Source organism: Piliocolobus tephrosceles, chromosome 17, assembly GCF_002776525.5.
Source record: "Piliocolobus tephrosceles isolate RC106 chromosome 17, ASM277652v3, whole genome shotgun sequence".
In the NCBI taxonomy this organism is placed as follows: domain Eukaryota; kingdom Metazoa; phylum Chordata; class Mammalia; order Primates; family Cercopithecidae; genus Piliocolobus; species Piliocolobus tephrosceles.
In genome coordinates this window covers 74016658-74035654 of record NC_045450.1, presented here as the reverse complement: position 1 = coordinate 74035654, position 18997 = coordinate 74016658, and the positions used below count along the sequence as shown (strand labels likewise).

Sequence of the window (18997 nt, the reverse complement as noted above, 5' to 3'; positions counted from 1 at the left end):
TGCTTTAAATCCTTAAAATGTTTAATGTCAGTGAAATATATTTAAATCATTTTAAACATTATTAAAATGTTTATATTTAATGTGAATACTTAAGCTTTTATGTTTTTGCATTTTATTTTATTTTATTTTGTTTTATTTTTGGGACAAGGTCTCACTCTTGTCTGTCACCCAGAGTGGAGTGCAGTGGTGTGATCTCGGCTTACTGCAGCCTCTGCCTCCCAGTGCCTCAGACTCCCGAGTAGCTGGGATTACAGGCACGCAGCACCAAGCCCGGCTAATATTTTGTATTTTTAGTAGAGATGGGATTTCACCATGTTGGCCAGGCTGGTTTCGAACTCCTGACCTCAAGTGATCTGCCTGCCTCGGCTTCCCAGACTGCTGGGTTTCACTGCACCCAGCCCCATTTTATATTTAGGGTTTAAAATGATGTAAAATGCATGATTCCAAAGCCAAATACACAAAACAAGGTTCATGAAGGAAATGAAAGGGAGATTTTACCTCCTGCCTCATGCTGTTTTCTACTTTATTCCTTCTGAAGGGACCTTTCACCTCCTGTTTCACGCTGTTTTTTACTTTATTCCTTCTGTCTTTCTAGGGGAATTAAGTTTCTTTTCTGTTACTAGTTAATTTTTTAACAGCTTTATTGAATTACAATTGACATATTCTAAACTTTACCCATTTTAAATGTACAGTTCAGTGGGTTTTGGGAAATGTATACTGGTGGGGAAACACCACCACATAAAAGTATAGAGTATTTCCATCACCCATGGGAGTTTCCTTATACCCCTTGTTTGTGTTTTTTCCCCCCTTTTTTCCTTTTTTCTGTGAAATCGTTTTAGACTCACAGGAAGTTGCGAAAATAGCAGCATCCCTTGTGCCCTTCCCCACCTTCCCCCAGTGGCTGGGAACGTGACCCTGGAAGGCAGGGTGACTGCCCTGCAGACTTGATTCAGATCCTCCTGTCTTATCCTGGATACCAGGTCCTAGAGCCTCCTTGACAGCCACGGACAGACATGAGCCCTCCTCATGGAGTCCTCACCTGTTTTCCCCTGGTTCCTGGAGGAAGCCGTGGGATAGCAAGCGCACACTTAGGTTGGTGAGGCTGCCTTGCTGTTCTCCAGGGCAGCAGCACCACTTCCCATTCCCACAGCAAGCGAGAGAGTTCCAGCTTTTCTGCGTCCTCTCCAGCATCCTTGAGTAGTTTCTATTTTAGCTGTTGGGACAGGTGTGCAGTAGTATCTCACTGCGGTTCTAAGTTGCATTTCCCTAACAGCTTAGGATGTTGAGTGTCTTCATGGCTTGTTCAGCACGTGCACCTCCGCTGAATGTCTGTGTCTTTTCTCTTATTTTCTAATTCATGTTTGTTGTTTGATATTTCTTTCTTCTGCATACAAGCTTACTATCTGACTTGTGATTTGCAGATATTTTCCCCTGTCTGCAGTTGGTCTTTTCACTTTTTAAACGCCATCTTTCGAAGAGCAAAAGTTTTTAATTTTGTCGAGGTAGTTTATCAGTTTTTTTCTTTCATGGATTGTGCTTTTGGTGCCATGTCTAACAACTCTTGGCCCTAGGTCCTAAAGATTTTCTCCTGTTTTTTCCTAAAATCTGTATAGGTTTTTCTAGTTTTGTTCCATTTGAACCTAAGCATTTTATTTTTATTTGGAGCACCTGTAAGTGGTACTGTGTCTTTATTTCTTGTTTTCATATGATTATTGCTAGCATGCAGAAATAGGACGGTACTGTGTCTTTATTTCTTGTTTTCATGATTATTGCAGAAACAGGATGGGTGTTTGTGTGTTGATCTCGGATTCTGTGTCCTTGCTGAACTCTATTAAATAAAGTTTCTTGGAATTTTTGATAGATTCTTTGTGGTTTTCGACGTGGACACTTACGCCGTCTTCAGAGCGAGACAGTTGTATTCCATTTCTTCCTTTCCACCCTGTATGTTATTTCGTCTGCAGCCTTCAGCACATCACTCTTGATCATGTCCGCCTTGAGCTCTTGGTAGATGGCCTTTATCGTGCTGGATGTTTCTCCACACTCTTGTTTGCTAGGAATTTTTATCATGAGTTTTGAATTTTATCAAGTGATTTTCTGCACCAGTTGTGATGATGTGATGTTTCTTCTTTAGCTTGCTGGCATGGTGGGTGACATTGATTGCTAGTCGAGCCAGCCTTACGTATTTTACTGTTAACAGAAGCGTAGGTGTTCGCCTGCATTTCCAAGTAGACTTCTTGCTGCACCCGCTTTTCTCTGCGTCTCCGCCTGGCCATGTGTCTGCGGAACCTCGTTCGTCCTGTCAACCCCACGGGCAGATGTGCCCGGATGCCACCAGCAGCCCCTGGCGAGTGGCATTGTGTTCAGCCCCTTTCTTAGGAGATGCTGCAGGGCCAAGCATCTTTTCATGCCCTGGTTGTGTTTTTTTGGTTTGGGGTTTGGGTTTTTTTCACATAGGGTCTCGCTCTGTCACCCAGGTTGGAGTGCAGTGGTGCGATCTCAGCTCACTGCAGCCTCGACCTCCTGGGCCCAAGGGGTCTTCCCGCCTCAGGCTTCCAAGGAGCTGGGATTACAGGTGTGTGCCACCTCGACTGGCTAATTTTTTAATATTTTTGTAAAGATGAGGTTTCCCTACATTGCCCGGGTCTCAAACTCGTGGGCCCAAATGACCCCCCTGCCTTGGCCTCCTGAGTAGCTGGGACCACAGGGATGAGTCACCGTGCCTCGCCCTTTTGGTGTAATTTGGGAGCTGGTTGCTGGGTGGGGTGCACCTCATGCTGCAGGGTCGGGGGCGGGGTGGCTGCGTCACTTTCTGCTGGCCGTCCTCCCCTGCATTCCCAGCAGCGGTGCGTGACACCCCTGACCTTTCTAACCTTCCTCTTCCCTGCTTGTTTCTCTCTGCTGGTCACTTCCGTGTGTTTATTTCCACACTCGCAAGCCTGGGAGGATATCTGCTGAGTCACCCTCCATCTGCCGTCCCTGCCTTATGGCCGTGATTCTTTTTAGCTGTGCAATTGTACCTTTAACACACACGCCTACGTTTCGTTGTCTTCATCACGTTTAGTTTGTATCTTGGTGTGCCTTCTGTGTAAAAGAAGCATTTTCCTTGCTCCTCTTCCCTCCGTCTTCACAGAGCTGTGTGTGTCTCCTTGGTATGCTCCAGGCTCCCTGTTGCACTCTGCAGTGGGTGCCCTGCAGCGTGTGTTGGGCATGACTAGGCCTGCCCGACATGGTGGGAAGCCTCAAGCTGCCCCTCATCATGCGCGTGCCCCTGAGGGTCCCAGTAGGGCCTAGCAGGGCAGCGGGGCCTCCTTCCTCTAGGAGGCCAGGATCCCTGAGAAGAGCAGGTCCTGCAGCAAAAGGTCAGGGACACCTCTGAGGCCTTGCAAGGACATACTGTGGCCTTTGTGTCTGTCACCTTCTGAAACACTGCTTCAGCTGAAATGCAGCACAACACCCAAACGTCCACACAGTCAACATGTACAGCTCAGCACACGACAAAGCAAATGCCTCTGCAGCCTTCACTTAGAACCCGTTTCACCCTCACTTCCAATTCCATCCACCAAGCAGCCATTTTCCATGCTTCGATGATGTCTTGTCTACTAAGTATGCATCCCTAAGTACTGTAGTTGCTATGTTCAGAAATTTATGTAAATGTATCATGTATTGTGTCCCCAACATTATGAATGTGTGTGTGTGTGTGTGAGAGAGAGAGAGGAGAGGGATAGGGGAGAGGGGAGAGGGTCTGGCTCCGATGCCCAGGCTGGAGTATAGTGGCATGATCTTGGCTCACTGCAGCCTCGACCTCCTGGGCTCAAGGGATCCTCCTGCCTCAGCCTTCCTGGTAGCTGAGACTGCCAGCGTGCACCGCAGCACCCAGCTAATTTTTAAATTTTTCGTAGAGACAGGGTTCTTCAACATTATTTGTGAGATTGACTTAAGTTGTGGTATTTTCGCTTCCTCTGCTGTGTAGTGTTGCATCCTCGCATCCTAGTGACACGCTACAAACCCCACTGCTGTGAAGCATTTAGCACGTGTCTCGTGTGTGTGCCTGCCTTTCTTTTGGACGTGTGTGTCCAGAATGGCATCGCTGGGCTATAGGGCACACTGTGTTCGTTGTGAGTAGAGATTTCCAGATGCATGAGTTGGCCCTGATGAGAACGGACCAGTTTGCTTTGCTCCACCTCTTCGCCAGTACTTGAGTGTATGAGTCAGGGTTCTCTAGAGGGACAGCACTAATAGGATAGATGTATACATGGAGGGGAGTTTATTGGGAGTATTGACTCACCGATCACGAGGTGAAGTCCCACAATAGGCCATCTGCAAGCTGAGGAGCCTGGAAGCTGGTCCGAGTCCCAAAACCTCAAAAGTAGGGAAGCAACAGCCACACCCTTCAGTCTGTGGCTGAAGGCCCCAGAGCCCCTGGGAAACCACTGGTGTAGGCCCTAGAGCCCAAAAGCTGAAGCACTTGGAGTCTGATGTTCGAGGGCAGGAAGTATCCAGCATGGGAGAAAGATGGGAGGCTGGAAGACTCAGCCAATCCGGTCCTTCCGCGTTCCTCTGCCTGCTTTACTCTAGCTGTGCTGGCAGCTGAGGAGCTGGTGCCCACCCAGATGGAGGGGGGCTCTGCCTCTCCCCGTCCACTGACTCAATTGTGAATCTCCTTTGGCAGCTCCCTCAAGATGCTCCCAGGAACAGTACTTCGCATCCTTCAGTCCAGTCAAGTTGACACTCAGTAGTAACCCTCACACTTACGTTGGTTTTAGTTTGCGTTTTCTTGATGACTTAGCAAAGCTGAGAACTTTGCGCCCACTTGCCGCCCTTCTGGCTTTTTCTCTTCTGTGAGGCACCATGTCACCCCACCTCCTGTGTCCACGCTCCTGTCAGGTGGTCCGTGTTTCTGGAGCAAGGGGCCTCTGTTATGTTCCACAGCCTAGTGACCAAGCATGTGTGTGAGGGGCCAAAGCAGAGGCCAGAGATGCTGAACGCCCTCTCGGTGCTGCTGCCCACCCTGTGATAACAGAAAATATAAGTGGAAAACGGGGCTGCAGTAGAGAGCCTGTGTGCCTTGGAGCACAGAGGGTGGGGAAGCACTTTGGGAGGCTGAGGTGGGCAGATCATGAGGTCAAGAGACGGAGACCATCCTGGCCAACATGGTGAAACCCCATCTCTACCAAAAGTATAAAAATTAGCCGGGCGCACTGGGGGTTTGGTTTGAACCTGTGAATTTTGGGGTGTGTGAGGGGCTGACACAAACGTTCAGACCATAGCAAAGAGATTCTACCCCGTGGTTTGTGGTACCCGCCTGGCCTTGGCCAGTGTGGCTTATGGGGTAAGAGGCAGGACACCCATGTTAGGAGCCCTTTCCACAAAGTGATAGCTGGAACCCCACAGCTGATGTGGCCCTGAGGAGGAAGGAGAGAGTTGGACTCTCGGGGAGGGCTCTTCAGAACGTGCAGGGGTGTGTGGAGGCTGGACAGAGACAGAGACGCTGATGTGGACTGTCAGGCGGTGCCTGGGAGGGCCTCTGTCCCTTGGCTCAGCCCCTGCCCACAGTTCTGCCCCTGCCCTGGGCTCTGCCCCTCCCACCGTCCTCGGCTCAGCCCCCCTGCCCTCGGCTCTGCCCCCCTGCCCTCGGCTCTGCCCCCCTGCCCTCGGCTCTGCCCCCATGCCCTCGGCTCAGTCCCCCTGCCCTCGGCTCAGCCCCTGCCCTCAGCTGCTCTCCCCTTGCCCACTGAGGTGGTGAGAGGTGAGAGGCCAGTGGTGCTTCTCTTCCACACCCGGGCTGGCCACAGTGCTGTGGGCCATGGAGAGTATCACTCAAGGGCTTTGCACACAGTAGGCCTGCAAGGTGTGCAGCTCTTTTTCCTTTTCTCGTTTTTTTCTTTTTCCCCCGCTCAGTCGGTTGGCGTCTTCTGTCCCTCTGAGGTGTGCACAGGGCACCACTCCTGACGCAGCCGCTGGAGAACGCGCTCCTCCCTTTCCATAGAGTGCATGACAGCCCACAGGGCTCAGCCGGAAAAGGCAGGGGTTGCTGTAAAGCATCCTTCAGACACCAGCCTGGGACAGACACCAGCCTGGGAAGCATGGCGAAAGCCAGCTGCACAGAAAATACAAACATTAGCCAGGCATGGTGCCATGGGCCTGTACTCCCAGCTACTTGGGAGGCTCAGGTGGAGGATAGCTTGAGCCCAGGAGGAGGAGGCTGCAGTGAGCTGTGATCACACCATTGTACTCCAGCCCCGGCGACCAGACCTTGCCTCAAACGAACAAACAAAAGACCTCTTCAGATAAAGATAAGGTATCTGGAGCATGGCCGTGTGCTGCAGGCAGGCCAGGCCTCGCCTCATCACCATGCAGGGTTGTGCCCAGGGCCAAGGTGGGAGCAAGCCACGGTGCCACACAGGACTGCTGCCTCCAGCTGATCCTCACTCCCCTTTTCCCATCCTCCCCAGTAGCCCCCTCAAGGCAAACAGGCCTTTGGTGTTTGATCCTCTCAATCACAAGTGTGTTCCTGCTCTTTGGAATTGGAGCTGGGATGGAAGGTTCTTGGAGAGCTTCCTTTGAAGGGCTTCCCTCCCCTTTTTCACCGGGCTGCTGACTTCCGGGTCTTCCTCCTCCTGGGCCTCAGAGGCCACGTGCCTGCGTGAGGGGAGGGGCTGAGTCACATCCCTTCTCAGGGGCTTTGGGCACCATTTGATATGTAAACGTTGGGTCATTACACAAGCTAGTGGTTGGTGGAGTTGTTCACTTACCGAAGGAGAGGAGCATTTGCCCAGGATGTATGTAGCCCTGTTCTATCAATATACTGTGGAAGACAAATCTGAATTTGAAGTGTTCTCTTTCTCTCTGGGAGTCTTTGGACGGTAATGTCACATCTGTTCAGGGAGAGAGACTTACCCAGGTGGAAGGGGGCTTGGTGTTTTAATACAAATGACAGCGAACCCTTGAACAACACAGGGGTTGAGGGCGCCAGCCTCCCGTGCAGTTGAAAAGTTGAAAAGTGTATAACTTTTAACTTTCCCCAAACTCAACTAACAGCCTTCTGTTGACCAGAGCCTTCCTGACCACATAAAGCCAGTCACACACATTTTGTATGTTACGTGTGTTCTACTCTTACCGTTAGGGTAAAGCAAGCTAGAGACGCGAAAAGACTAAGATCACGAGGAGAAAATAGACTTAAACCTCACGCAGCAGCAGCAGGTCTCTACAAACGGTTTTCGTCGTCCTCGTTTTCACGTTGAGGAGGCTGAAGAGGAAGAGGAGAGATGGGTCTTGCGGTCTCGGGAGAGGCGGGGTGGAAGAAAATATGGTGTAAGTGAACCCACACAGCGCAGACCCAGAGCCCGGTTGTACAGGGGCAGCTCTACTCACATTCCATCCCTTTATTGAAGGGGCAGTGCAAACCCAAAGAAGTCTTTTTTTTTTTATGTGAGTTTTCAGAATGAATTGTGTCATTACAAGTTTTTTCTGGTACAGTCCTTCTCAGATGTTAGTGTGCAGAACAGAACATGATTAAAGTGCAGGTTTGGGTTCAGAAGGCCCGAGAGGACCTGTGAATCTCCATGGTCCACGGACTCCCTGGTGATGCCAAGGCCTCTGGCAAGGAGGGCTCCTGGGCAGCCCCCGCCCCACAGCTCCCTGCTCCCCACCCCGCCCCACAGACTCCTCCCCGCAGCTCCTGCACCACACCTGGCCCTGCAGGAATCCTGCCCGCCGCACAGGTGTCTCAGGGTCGTCCTGGCCCAGCTCCAATCTTAGAAGCCTAGGAGAGGCAGCTCCGGATTCCTCACCAGTGCCTGCTCTTCACTTGTCAGCTGAAGAGACCAGATAGGCTGAAATTCCTGGGGTTTTGCTAAACTGACCTTGCAGTAGTCAGTGTAACCCCTTCTGTGTCACGCTTGGTCCTGGAGGAGGGCTCTTTGGTGCTCGCTGCATCTCCTGTGGAGTGGAGGGAGTGGCAGTTGGGCTCCTGTGGGTGCGGAGGGGGAGGGCGCGGTGCCTGGATGGTTTAGGCGAAGACTCTGTGCTTGCTGGCGCATGGTGGGTGCTAGGAAACCTGCCCTGTGCTTTCCCTGGGCCGGTCTTGACAGCATCTCTCACCCCTGAGTGCTCTGGAAGCCACCTTCAGGGAGGAGCAGGGCATCGTTCCTGTCATGTCTGTGTAAGGATTGTCTTTTGAGCCCCACTGCAGGGGAGGCGGAGCCCCTCTGGGCCGCAGGGCCTCCCGCAGTGTGGAGAGGACAGGGCAAGGATGGCTGTGCCCAGCATCGCTGGCCCTGGATCCCAGAGCTGGCCCCAGACACTGTCCACTCTGCTGGGCTGAGTTGTGTCTTTATTTTGGCACAGACGCGGGGCTGCCAGGTAATCGGCAAGTTCCCTGAGCCCACAGCGTTGGCGCCGTGGCTTCTGCCTCAGGGAGTGTGCCGGTGGCTCGTGTGGGGGACTCCTGCCACCCTGGACTCTCGGTGACCCTGGCAGTCCACAAAGCCGGGACTGTTGCTGTCAGGAGGCGAAGTAACAAGGAATGCGTGGCCTGGAGCTGGTCAGGGCCGGGTGCTGGCCGGCCCCTTCAGCAGCGGCTCTGCATTTCCCTTCCTGCTAGCCAGGGGCCCCGTGCTGCCCACCACAGGGCGGGAGTCAGCCCCACTGCCCCGAGGTGTGTTTCAGTCTCCTGCTGACTCAAGGGTCATGAGTTTAAAATAGACTTTGCCTGATAACTTGGAAATGAGGGAGATTTAGGCTGCACTTAAAATGCGTCTAGGCAGGGACAGCCAAGTCACCTTCCAGGGAAGAGTCTCCCGGGAGTGAGACCTGGTGGCTCCTGCTGTGTGGTCAGCTGTGCGGCATCGTGATGAGAAGGCACAGGGGCCAGGCCGGGGCAGCAGCGGAACTGTGTAAAGAGGGGACTCTCAGCTTCTCCGACTGCTTTATGTGACAGCTCTGCCAGGGGGCGTTGCCACAGCCCCCACCCTCGGACCATGCCCACGAGTCAGCAGAGCCTGTGGTCCTGACTCTTGAGTGCCGTGCAGCCCCTGGGAGAAGTCACTGACATGGCTGAGTATGGTGCCTCGGCCCTCGGCTGGCTCTGTTTTTTCATGGCAAGGGATGAGGCTGACCAGCCCTGAGCCCGGTGGAGGGAACACAGGGCAGTGTGGGGGCCAGAGGTGCCAGAGGCATCACCAGGGCAACTTCCGGGAGGACTGGGATGGCAAGTTTTGGAAGAGAACAAAAGCAGCTGGAGCCTCTGTCCTCATCTGGTCTCCCATTGACAAAGACTCTAGAGTGGACCGCGTGCTGCACGCCTGGTGCCTGCAGACGGGTCCTGGGAGGTGTAGGATGGGCTAGATGGCAGCTACATCCAAACCAGCTTCATCCACATCCACCCAGATGCTTCAGCAGCACATCTCAGCTGTCACCATCTCGATGACTGTGATGAGGTTGGTGGTCCATGGAGGGCGGGGGCTGGGGTTTCAGGGCCTCAAGCACATTGTTGCCATCGGTAACATGTAGCCAAGGCCAGGCGGGCATGAGGGTCCTGGCAGGGCAGCAACCTGGATGGTCTTAGCTGTCGTCATGCAGGTGGCGGGAGAAACCTCCAGAAAACACAGCGTCCACCTGGGACAACACTCCCGAGCCCCTGGAGCGTTCACAGTGATGCAGGCCGTGAAACGTATTCTGCCTGGTGGGTGCCGCCCACCTCCTCTACGTCCTGAGTGGACCCGCCCCACCCACCTCCTCTACGTCCTGAGTGGACTCGCCCCACCCACCTCCTCTACGTCCTGAGTGGACTCGCACCGCCCACCTCCTCTACCTCCTGAGTGGACTTGCAGATCTCTGGTCCATCGGGGAAGGTGCCTGGGCATAGCACCAAGCTAGGGACATGGAGAGAATGGGGTGTTTCAGGAGTGAAGTGATAAGCCCCCGCAGTGTGGGGCCCAGACGCTGTCCGTAGGCCGTGGGGTGTGTTTCCTGACCACACCAGAGCTGCTGAGCGTGTCCGTGGGCCATAGACTCACATTTGGGATCAGGACAGTGGACTCTACCATGGTGAAGGCCCCATTTTTCCATCATGAGAGCAGGCAGTCTGGATTTTTTAAAACGTTACTTCCTGATAACCCTTAAACTTCTAAACATTACCACGGAGCTTCTAGACAGCCGTACGTTTGAACAGCCTTCCCTGAGTCAGGTGCTGAGATGCCAGTTCTCCAGGCTGAGACATTCCAGTTTTGTGGAAGAGAATGTAAAATTCATAGGTTCAGGTAGAGGGAGAAAATAGCTCTGGCCTCAGCCATCAGGGATGATGCATGGAAACACCTGCTCACCTGCACGGCAGGTGGAGGCGACAGGCAGTGAATACGTTGACCTGACCTGTCCCTCTCTCCAGAATAACTTTAGATGTGTTCTTGTGCCAGTTAAATACCAAGACAGCACGTTGTGGGATTTTATCATTTATTTTGGAAAGACAAAGCAGGTCGTGAGATGGTGTTGGAGGAGAAGCATCTTGTGATCTCGCCCAAGCCTGCGTCCAGGGGCAGGTGGCACACGGCCTAACCTTTAGCTGACAGGGTGGAGGCGGGAGAGGCTCGGAGTGGAGCTGCGGCTCACAGATAGGTCTGCACATCGTGTTTTAAAAGCCTCACGAGTGGCTTTTGTGCATGAGTGAGATGGGTAAATACGGGGAAGCGAGTTGCGGAAGCTGCTTCTCCCAGCATGGTCGTGCACAGAGGTGCTGATGTGGCGAAAAGAGCGGAGACGTGTACACAGTTGAGTTTGTGTGAGATGTTTTCTAACTGACGATGTGGCGAGGACATGACCGAGGACAGTGGCTTTGGGCATGGGGGCATAGGTATGTCCCCCTTTCCTCCTGTGAATGCACCTGGGAGGCCTGACTGTGATGGTGAACAAACCTAGAAGGCCTGTGGGCAGGGAGGAGGCCTGCGCTCTAAGAGGGTCCGCGCCAGGTGTGGCGTGGTGAAGTTGGTGCCGCCACAGAAGAGACCAGGATGAGGCTGGGAAGGAGGAAGTGCGCTGGCACTGCGTGTCGTAGAGGGGCCGCCTCAACCACGGGGGCTGGGAGTGGGAAGCAGAGGCCTCCCCCGACTGCCTGTTGGGTTTTCTGCAGGAAGAGTGGGACGGGGCAGAGCGAGTAGTTTGGGAGTGGCTACTTTGGAAAGTTCTTGCAGGCTTTGTGCTGTAGGCGTGGTTTCTAGTTTCCTTTACCTGGCTCTGCGCTGGTTTCAGGGTTTCAGGCAGGGCTTGGCCTGGGTGTGGAGTTGGGTAAGAAGGTGATTGGGTTGCATGGGAGCCCCTGACTGTCTACGAATTTGCCAGCCCTGAGAGGGGCAGTCTCTCCCTGGCCAGAAACTTCTTAAGATGCCAAAATTTCCTAAAATAAAACATGATTAATAAATACAAATAAAACATGATTTATACAGTATGTGTCCTCAGATTTCCTGGGAAACCCAGGAGCTGGACCTGAGGCCCGGGGGGCGTCTGCTTCCATGGGCGAGGAGTTGGGACCTCGGAGCTGCCGGGACTCCCTCAGAGACACCCCTGGCCCACCAAGTTAGGAACTGGGTGTGCAAAAAGCACAGGCCTGGTGGGGACAGGAGCTCCTTCCCAGGTGGTGAGTGGACTGTGAGGCTGAGGCTGTGGACGTGACCTGCCAGACCTGAGGGCTGGGGTACTGCACTGCATGTCGTGAGCTTGCCTGTGCTGCGGGGAAGGGACTGCCTTGTGGCGCCTGGCCGTTTTGGGTGCATTCGGTACCAGGTGGGACCCAGGATCCAGGTGCTGCCGACTGCCACCCAGAACACAGCCACAGCCTGGACCGTGTGTCCCTTTCTGCCCCCACGAAGTGCTTGACCCTTCTCTGTTCTCCTTCCTGCTCAAAGCTGCCATTCCTGTTGCTGGTGACCCCTTCATGGGAGGCGCATCCTGAGGAGTCGCTTCCTGGGCCTGGCCCTGGCCCCAGCCCTGATCAGAACAGCTGCCTGCCTTGACCAGTCGCTGAGTCTGTGTGAGAGTGGATGAGTTGGTGCTGCCTCTGCGTTCAGTGACTTGTGTGTCTTCTCTTTTGCAGCAGACGGTTGATGACGAAGGGCCGGCCGTGTAAATGAAGATCGGGTGAGGAGCAGGACGATGCCCAAGGGCGGGTGCCCTAAAGCACCACAGCAGGAAGAGCTTCCCCTCAGCAGCGACATGGTGGAGAAGCAGACTGGGAAAAAGGTAACGCTGCCCCCACCCCTGTACGCTCAGCCACCCACATGGGGATGAGGTGGGAACGGGGTGCTGCCCGGGCGTGGCCTGTTCTCCGCCCTCCGGCCCTTTCTTTGTGCCTCTGTCTGCAGGCAGGAGTGTAGAGGGTGGTGAGGAGTGATCTTTCCAAAAGTGGCCTTGCTTTTTTGTGTTTGTTATCTGGGGACCAAAGTCAAGCGTTAAATAATAGCTTTATGTACAGAAATTGGCCTGAGCCTCAATATGGCTGCACGTTCTACCCCCAGAAATCCAGGATTTCTGTCCTGGCTTCCGTTAGGCCTGTCAGGCATTCAGATATCCTGACTGCAAGCACTGCTGGGGCATGTTACTTCCAACTGTGGTTTATTCCAAACATGAATAGGAAAGTGGGATGTAAATCTAAACCCCTGCATTTTATTCGTATGCGCTTAATGCTGATTCCTGGGGTGCAGAGACTTCCTGCCTTCCAGTGTGGGGGGTGATGCAGTTTCCTGGGGTACAGGCTTCCTGTCCTGCAGTATTGGCGGGTGCTGCTGGGTTCTGAGGTGTTAGGAAGTGCAGACTTCCTGTCCTGCGGTGCGGGGGAAGATGCCGAGTTCTGGGGTGTGCCCAGCGAATGTGAACTTGGACAGATCGGGGTTCAAGTTCAGGCTTTGCCATGTGTTATCTTTGTGACTGTCAACAAGTCAGGTGTCTCCTGAGTCAGCTTCCTGTCTCTGCAGCAGGCACAGGAGTGTCTGGTGGAGTGAACGGTGAGGCAGGGCCGTGCTGTGCAGGATGCGTGTCCACTCCTGCCATCCTGCCGCTGTCGTCCTTTGATCCTCATGCCTCCTTGCTCCTGACTGCCTGGCCAGTGTGGCAGGCTGTTCGTCTGTGACCTGTCTGAGCCTCGGTGGTCCCTGGTGGGCAGGTCCCCCACTGTGCTCCTGGTTGCCGGTTGCTCTGGGCTGCCTTCTGGTCCCCAGGCCTGTGAGGCCTCTCCCTGCTTCCTGTGCTGCAGTGCTGCGGCCGCTCTGCTCACATTGTGGGTTTGGTGTGAGCTCAGCAGGGATTCCACATGGGAACGTAACCAGCAAGACCGCCTTCCTCTCCGCAGCAACATGGTGGCCATTCAGTTCACTTCTTTTTGGTGAATTGTGGAGCATGTTGTGAGCACAGACATGTGCAGGTGCTGAACGACAGCAGCTCTGAGACCCTTGATGTCTGGGCAGTGTCCAGGCGTCTGCTCCCCCTTGCTCAGTCCCGAGCTCTGGTGCTGTGTGCAGGGCTGGGTGGGTCCCATGGCTTGCGGCCACCGGTGAAGAATGAGCTGAAGCCAGTGCTTGGTCAGCACCACACTGCCGAGCTCACACGCGGGGACGCGCCTGTCTGTGAAGCCTGTGGAGAGTCTAGGTTTGGCAGTTGGGATGGGCATGTCCTGCTGAGCTCCTGAGGAGGTGGGTGTTAGGGTGCCGATGTGCGCCTTCAGCGGTGAGGCAGAAAGGCACAAGGGCAGGTCACGCTTCCTGGTGGTTCCTGCTCTTCTGTGGCTAAGTGCTCAGAGCGTTGGGATAGCTTTATGTTGCCGCCCTGGCCTCATCTTCCTCATCTTGTGGGGTTAGGTCCTGGGACTCAGCATTCACGGGGAGCAGCCCAGCTCTGCAAGTGTGCAGAACACTCTGCACACAGCCCAGGCCTCGCCGCCGTCCTCTTGAGCTCCTGCCACTACCACCAAGCTTCGGTTTCAGCATGCTCCATGCCTCCAGTGAGCACTGTCTCCCAAAGAGGTGGTGGATGGTGTGGTTTCACCCCGAGTGTGTGGAGGCGTGAACCGTGTGTTTGGATCAGAAGAACCCTGTCATGTTCACATGGGTGATGCGGGTGGGGTTCCTGGGACCTCAGACTGTCTGTGAAAGGATTTCTTGGCTTCTGCGCCCAAGTTTTGCTCTGTGAACAGAGATGTTTGGGTTGTGCCCTCGAGGGTCTGACGCTGGAGTTTGGAGTGGCTGTGTGAAGGGACCGCTGAGTGAACAGGGCCCGCGCTTCCTAGAGGACCCCAGCTCCGTGCCCGCAGGCTTTAGGGTCAGGGCGATAGTGGTGGCCTGGGTAGGATGCAGAAGGCGTGTGGGGAAAGGAGAGCCTGGCCCTGGCGTTGATGGTGAGGTGGCGACTGTCACTCCCGTTCTTCTCTGTACCTGGGCCGGTGAAGATGAACAAGCAGTGGAGGGAGGAGGGACCTCTCCTGGCTCAGGTCTCAGAAATGCTGATTGAGGAGGTGGTTCTCTGAGCCGCTGGACACACCAGCAGGCTGGGCATGGTGGAGTCCTTCGTCAGTGGACTTGCAGCGGAGGCCGTCCAGGCAGGGTAGCGTGAGACAAGAAAGGCCGGGAGAGCCACAGAGAGCAGGTCGTGTTGGTGCACGAGGCAGGGTGTCACGATTTGCAGGCGCCCGCTCTCAGCTGCTTCGAGTTGTTCTCTTGCTTAAGGAGAAGAGAGACTTGATAAACTGGTCCTGATGTTGCCGATGGGAGTTCTGTTCACACATGTGCTGTGAGGGATGTGTGAATTTCACTCTGGGCTTTTCCAGTAAGGTAGCTGTGTTCTGGGTTCGAGTGTGTGTGTGTGTTGGGAGGGGTGGTTGACAGGGTCTGGCTCTGTCACCCAGGCTGGAGTGCAGTGGTACAGTCTCAGCTCACTGCAACTTCTGCATCCCTCCACACCCCTCCACCCTGCCCCACCGCCCCAGGCTCAAAGCAATCCTCCTACTTCAGCCTGCCTTGTATCTGGGACCGCAGGAGCATACCAGCACACCCTGCTAATTTTTGTATTTTTTTGTAGAGACGAGGTCTCACCATGTTGCCCAGGCTGGTCTCAAACTTCTGAGCTCAAGTGATCCTTCAACTTCAGCATCACAGGCATGAACTACCACAACCAGCCTGTCCTGTTTTGTTTGTTGGTTTGTTTCCAGCTACTCACAGTAAAGTCAGGCATTTTCCTCCTGCAGGCAGACAAATTTTAAATGCATTACAGGGAGTAGGGAGCTCTCAGGCCTAGTGGAGCTTTCTTAGCTTGAACAGTAGCTTGAAATAGAATGCCTGGGAAGACGCACTCCTGGTTGCAGCTGCTATTAGAAGAGGCTGTATTCCTTAGGGAGGAAGTGATCTCAGAGTGCCAGAGCTCAGGTGCACCGTCTGACCTGCCTTCTCCTGGTACAGGCTGAAATGGTTTCTGCTCAGTTTTCTACCATAAACTCCCTTTTCTCCAGATACAGTTTTATGTTATCAAAAACAAGATATTTTTAGATTTTTCCAAAAGAATCATGATCTCAGTGACATACACATGGAAGATGGAAACGGAGCCCATGACTCTGCAGTACATCCTGACGCCGTGCTGACCTGACAGCTTGTGCGTGTCCCTTTGGCTGCACCAGTGAGCACAGTGGCAGAGAAAGGGCCCCTCCTGGAGACGGTTTCTCACCACTGCCTACCATGGAATCCCAGAACCGCCGAGCTGCCTCAGGAAGAACCATCAGGTGTCTGCATCGTTGAGTGTGTTCTGATCCAAAGGTATCCGGGGCCACAGAGAACAGTGTCATCCCCAGCCCCATGGCACAGTCACCCCGTCTCACTGAGCTCTGGGCACGCCACTCGGAGCACAGACGGCCTCACAGCCCCCTGAGCTCCACTCGGTGGTTCTCAAAGTGTGGCCTCCGACCAGCAGAGTCACCTGAGCAGCTGGAGCTTGTTAGGAACCCACATTCGCAGTCCCGCTCAGACCCAGCAAGCTGTGTTGAGGCCGAGAAGCTGGAGGTGGCGCCCACAGGCATGGAATGGCTGCAGTTGAGAACTGAGCATGTGGGTCCTCCAGCGAGTCTCAGCAGAAACACCCCCAGTCTGTCCACTTACAGACTCACATCTGGTCTGAGGCCCCTTCCCAAAGGTAGCTTTGTCAGCACTGCAAGTGGGGAGCTGTGAGCTATGTCCCCCAAGATAAGTATTCCAGAGTGACCTTAGCTGAGAAGCTGGGAAGCGCATGGCCGGGCCTCGACATGTCCCACCTCAGGCTGTGGCTTCACGAGCAGGTCTGGGATGGGGTCTGTACTCAGAACAGAGCCCAGAACTCACCCTCATGCTTTGGGAGCAGCAGGAGGCCGTGTCTGATGGCGAGAACACAAGAGGGTGAAGCTGGGCTCAGACAGCCCTGAGGCCGCTGTGGGCCTGCATGGGTGCCTGGAGAGGGTGGTTTCTGTCCATCGTTTCACTAAGGCAGAAAAGGACATAGAGCAGCATCACAGAGAAAGCCAGACTTGCCAGGCTTGCTGGACTTGGGTCCGCTTCTCTTCCCAGTCCTAGGGCTCAGAGCACAGGCCCTGTGGCTGGCCAACTCCTGCACGCTGCCTCCGCCCCGCCCTCCCCTGCCTTACTCCTCTCTGTAGAACACGCCGTCCTCATCTCCTCCCACCAGAGGTTTAGCTCTGAAGCAGCAAATTTGCATTCTCTGTGTTCTCTGCTCTGCCACATGCTGTCTGCACTGAGGCTCACCTGGTACTGTGAACACCGAGCTCCTCAGGTTCTCACATCACCTTTAAGAAGTGGGAGTTCTTGGCCGGGTGTGGTGGCTCACACCTGTCATCCCAGCACTTTGGAGGCCAAGGCACGAGGATCACCCAAGGTCGGGAGTTCGAGACTAGCCTGGCCAACATGGCAAAACCCCACCTCTACTAAAAATACAAAAATTACCTGGGCATGGTGGTGCATGCCTGTAATCCCAGCTACTCAGGAGGCTGAGGCAGGAGAACTGCTTGAATCAGGGAGGCAGAGGCTGCAGTGAGCTGAGATCTCGTCACTGCACTCCAGCCTGTCTCACTGTCTCACTCTGACAGAGTGAGAGTCTGTGTCGGGGAAAAAGAAAGAAGTGGAAGTCCTTCCCTGTGTTCCTGATTTTCATTATTAGAATAAAGCAAACACTTCCCACTTTAAGAAGAAAAAGCCAAGGAAATCCCCTTGGCTCTGGGTCCCTAGGCAGTGGTGTGTAGGGTGCTCTGAGCAGCCCCCATGTCTTCACTCTTGCCCAACTCCCAAGATAGAAGTCCACTCTATTTAATTTTTTCTTCTAGAACTCATGCTCTCTCTTAAAATCCTATCTTTGGCAAATGAAGGTCACAGAAGTTTTTCCTGTGTTCTGTACGTTGTATAGTTTTAGTTCTTAGATGTAGGTCTCTGGTCCATTTCTAGTTATTTTGTGTGTGTGGTGTGAGGTGAGCATAGAGGTTCCTATTTTGTATCTAGATGGGCAGTTGCTGTGTCAGTACTACCCTGATGCCAAGGCCAGACAAAGACACGGCAGGATAAGCAGACCACAGACCCGTGGCCTCACGAACACAGACATAAACATTTTAGAAAGAATTTTAGCAAATTGAGTTCATCAGTTTGTAAAATAAAATGAATCATGTACCATGACCAACCAAGCAGGGTTGATTCCAAGAACTCAAGGTTGAACCTCCCATATCAATCAGTTTGAGTTGTTCTGTTATTAGACGGAAAAAAGAAAACCCTGTGATCACACCAACTAAGGCAGCAAAAACATTTGACAAAAGTCAACACACTCATAGTTTTTTTAAAAAATTGCACAAACAGGCCGGGCGCGGTGGCTCAATCCTGTAATCCCAGCACTTTGGGAGGCCGAGACGGGCGGATCACGAGGTCAGGAGTTCGAGACCATCCTGGCTAACATGGTGAAACCCCATCTCTACTAAAAAATACAAAAAACTAGCTGGGCGAGGTGGTGGGCTCCTGTAGTCCCAGCTACTCGGGAGGCTGAGGCAGGAGAATGGCGTAAACCCGGGAGGCGGAGCTTGCAGTGAGCTGAGATCCGGCCACTGCACTCCAGTCCGGGCGACAGAGCAAGACTCCGTCTCAAAAAAAAAAAAAAAAAAAATTGCACAAACTAGGAATAGAGGGGAATTTCCTCAGCATGATGCACAGCGTCTGTGAGAACCTGCAGCTGACATCACATTTAACATCAGAGACTGAATTCTGTCCACCTAAAGTTGAGAACAGACGAACACTGGCCATCTCCACTGCCATCAGCATCTTCCCGCAGGCTCCAGGCAGCGCGGTCACCTACACGGAGGTCAGACTGGAGAGGAAAGAGGAACACTGTCTTTACTCAGAGACATCTAGTGAGGAAAGCCCAAGACGTCTGTCCAAAAGCTGCAAGAGTCAATGCGCGTAGCGTGGTGTTCCAGTATGCAGAAGTGTATTTCTAAATACTCATAAATAATAGAGGGCTGAAGTTGTAAAAATGTTTGCAGCAGTATCAAAAATACAGATAGTTTTGGGGTAAATTTGACCAAAGATGTGCTGCAAAACCTGTACCCCGAAAGCTGCAAAGTATTCCTGAGAGAAATTAAGCAACACTTGAATGTAGAGTGATAGAATATTCATTATCAGGAGGCCCTCGGATCTCTCTCCACATGGATGTATAGTGTCAATGTGATGCCAGCCAAAATCCCCATGCGCTTTTTTGGGTAGAAATTCATAAGACGATTCCAAAGTTAATAGGGAAATTCAAAAGACCTAGAATAACCAAAGCCACCTTGAGAAAGAACAGAATTGGAGGACGCTGTGTAGTGTCATTGCTTTCTCTGAAGCTACAGGCATGAGGTAGTGTGCTTCCTCTTGGCAGCGGGACAGGCCCATGGGTGAGTGGAACAGAAGAGAGCCCACAGGCAGACCCCACACACAGGCAGACCCCGCACCCCACACCCCACACACAGGCA

The 18997-nt window shown here is 53.4% G+C and overlaps 2 protein-coding genes across 11 annotated transcripts in view; one reads left to right on the top strand and one right to left on the bottom strand.

Moving 5' to 3' along the window:
- ANKRD11 (ankyrin repeat domain 11) overlaps nucleotides 1–18997 on the top strand; it is a 224209-nt gene that overhangs the window by 164023 nt on the left and 41189 nt on the right. For 6 of the 10 annotated variants that reach the window (XM_023228898.2, XM_023228893.2, XM_023228888.2 and 3 more), the window contains one exon: nucleotides 12083–12228. Coding sequence is in view for 8 of the 10 variants with exons in the window: in XM_023228893.2 (XP_023084661.1) it covers nucleotides 12142–12228 (87 nt within the window). In the remaining 2 variants the exon portion in view is untranslated. The remainder of the gene's footprint in view (nucleotides 1–12082; nucleotides 12229–18997) is intronic. The other 4 variants (XM_023228899.2, XM_023228892.2, XM_023228894.2 and 1 more) reach the window with 1 other exon arrangement.
- On the bottom strand, nucleotides 4606–5805 carry LOC111553829 (the record flags this gene model as incomplete). The annotated part of the gene is given in 6 exon segments (XM_023228902.1): nucleotides 4606–4650; nucleotides 4652–4699; nucleotides 4702–4782; nucleotides 4784–4909; nucleotides 4912–4949; nucleotides 5778–5805. Coding segments are annotated over 6 exon segments (366 nt in total), but the record flags the coding sequence as incomplete, so codon positions are not given.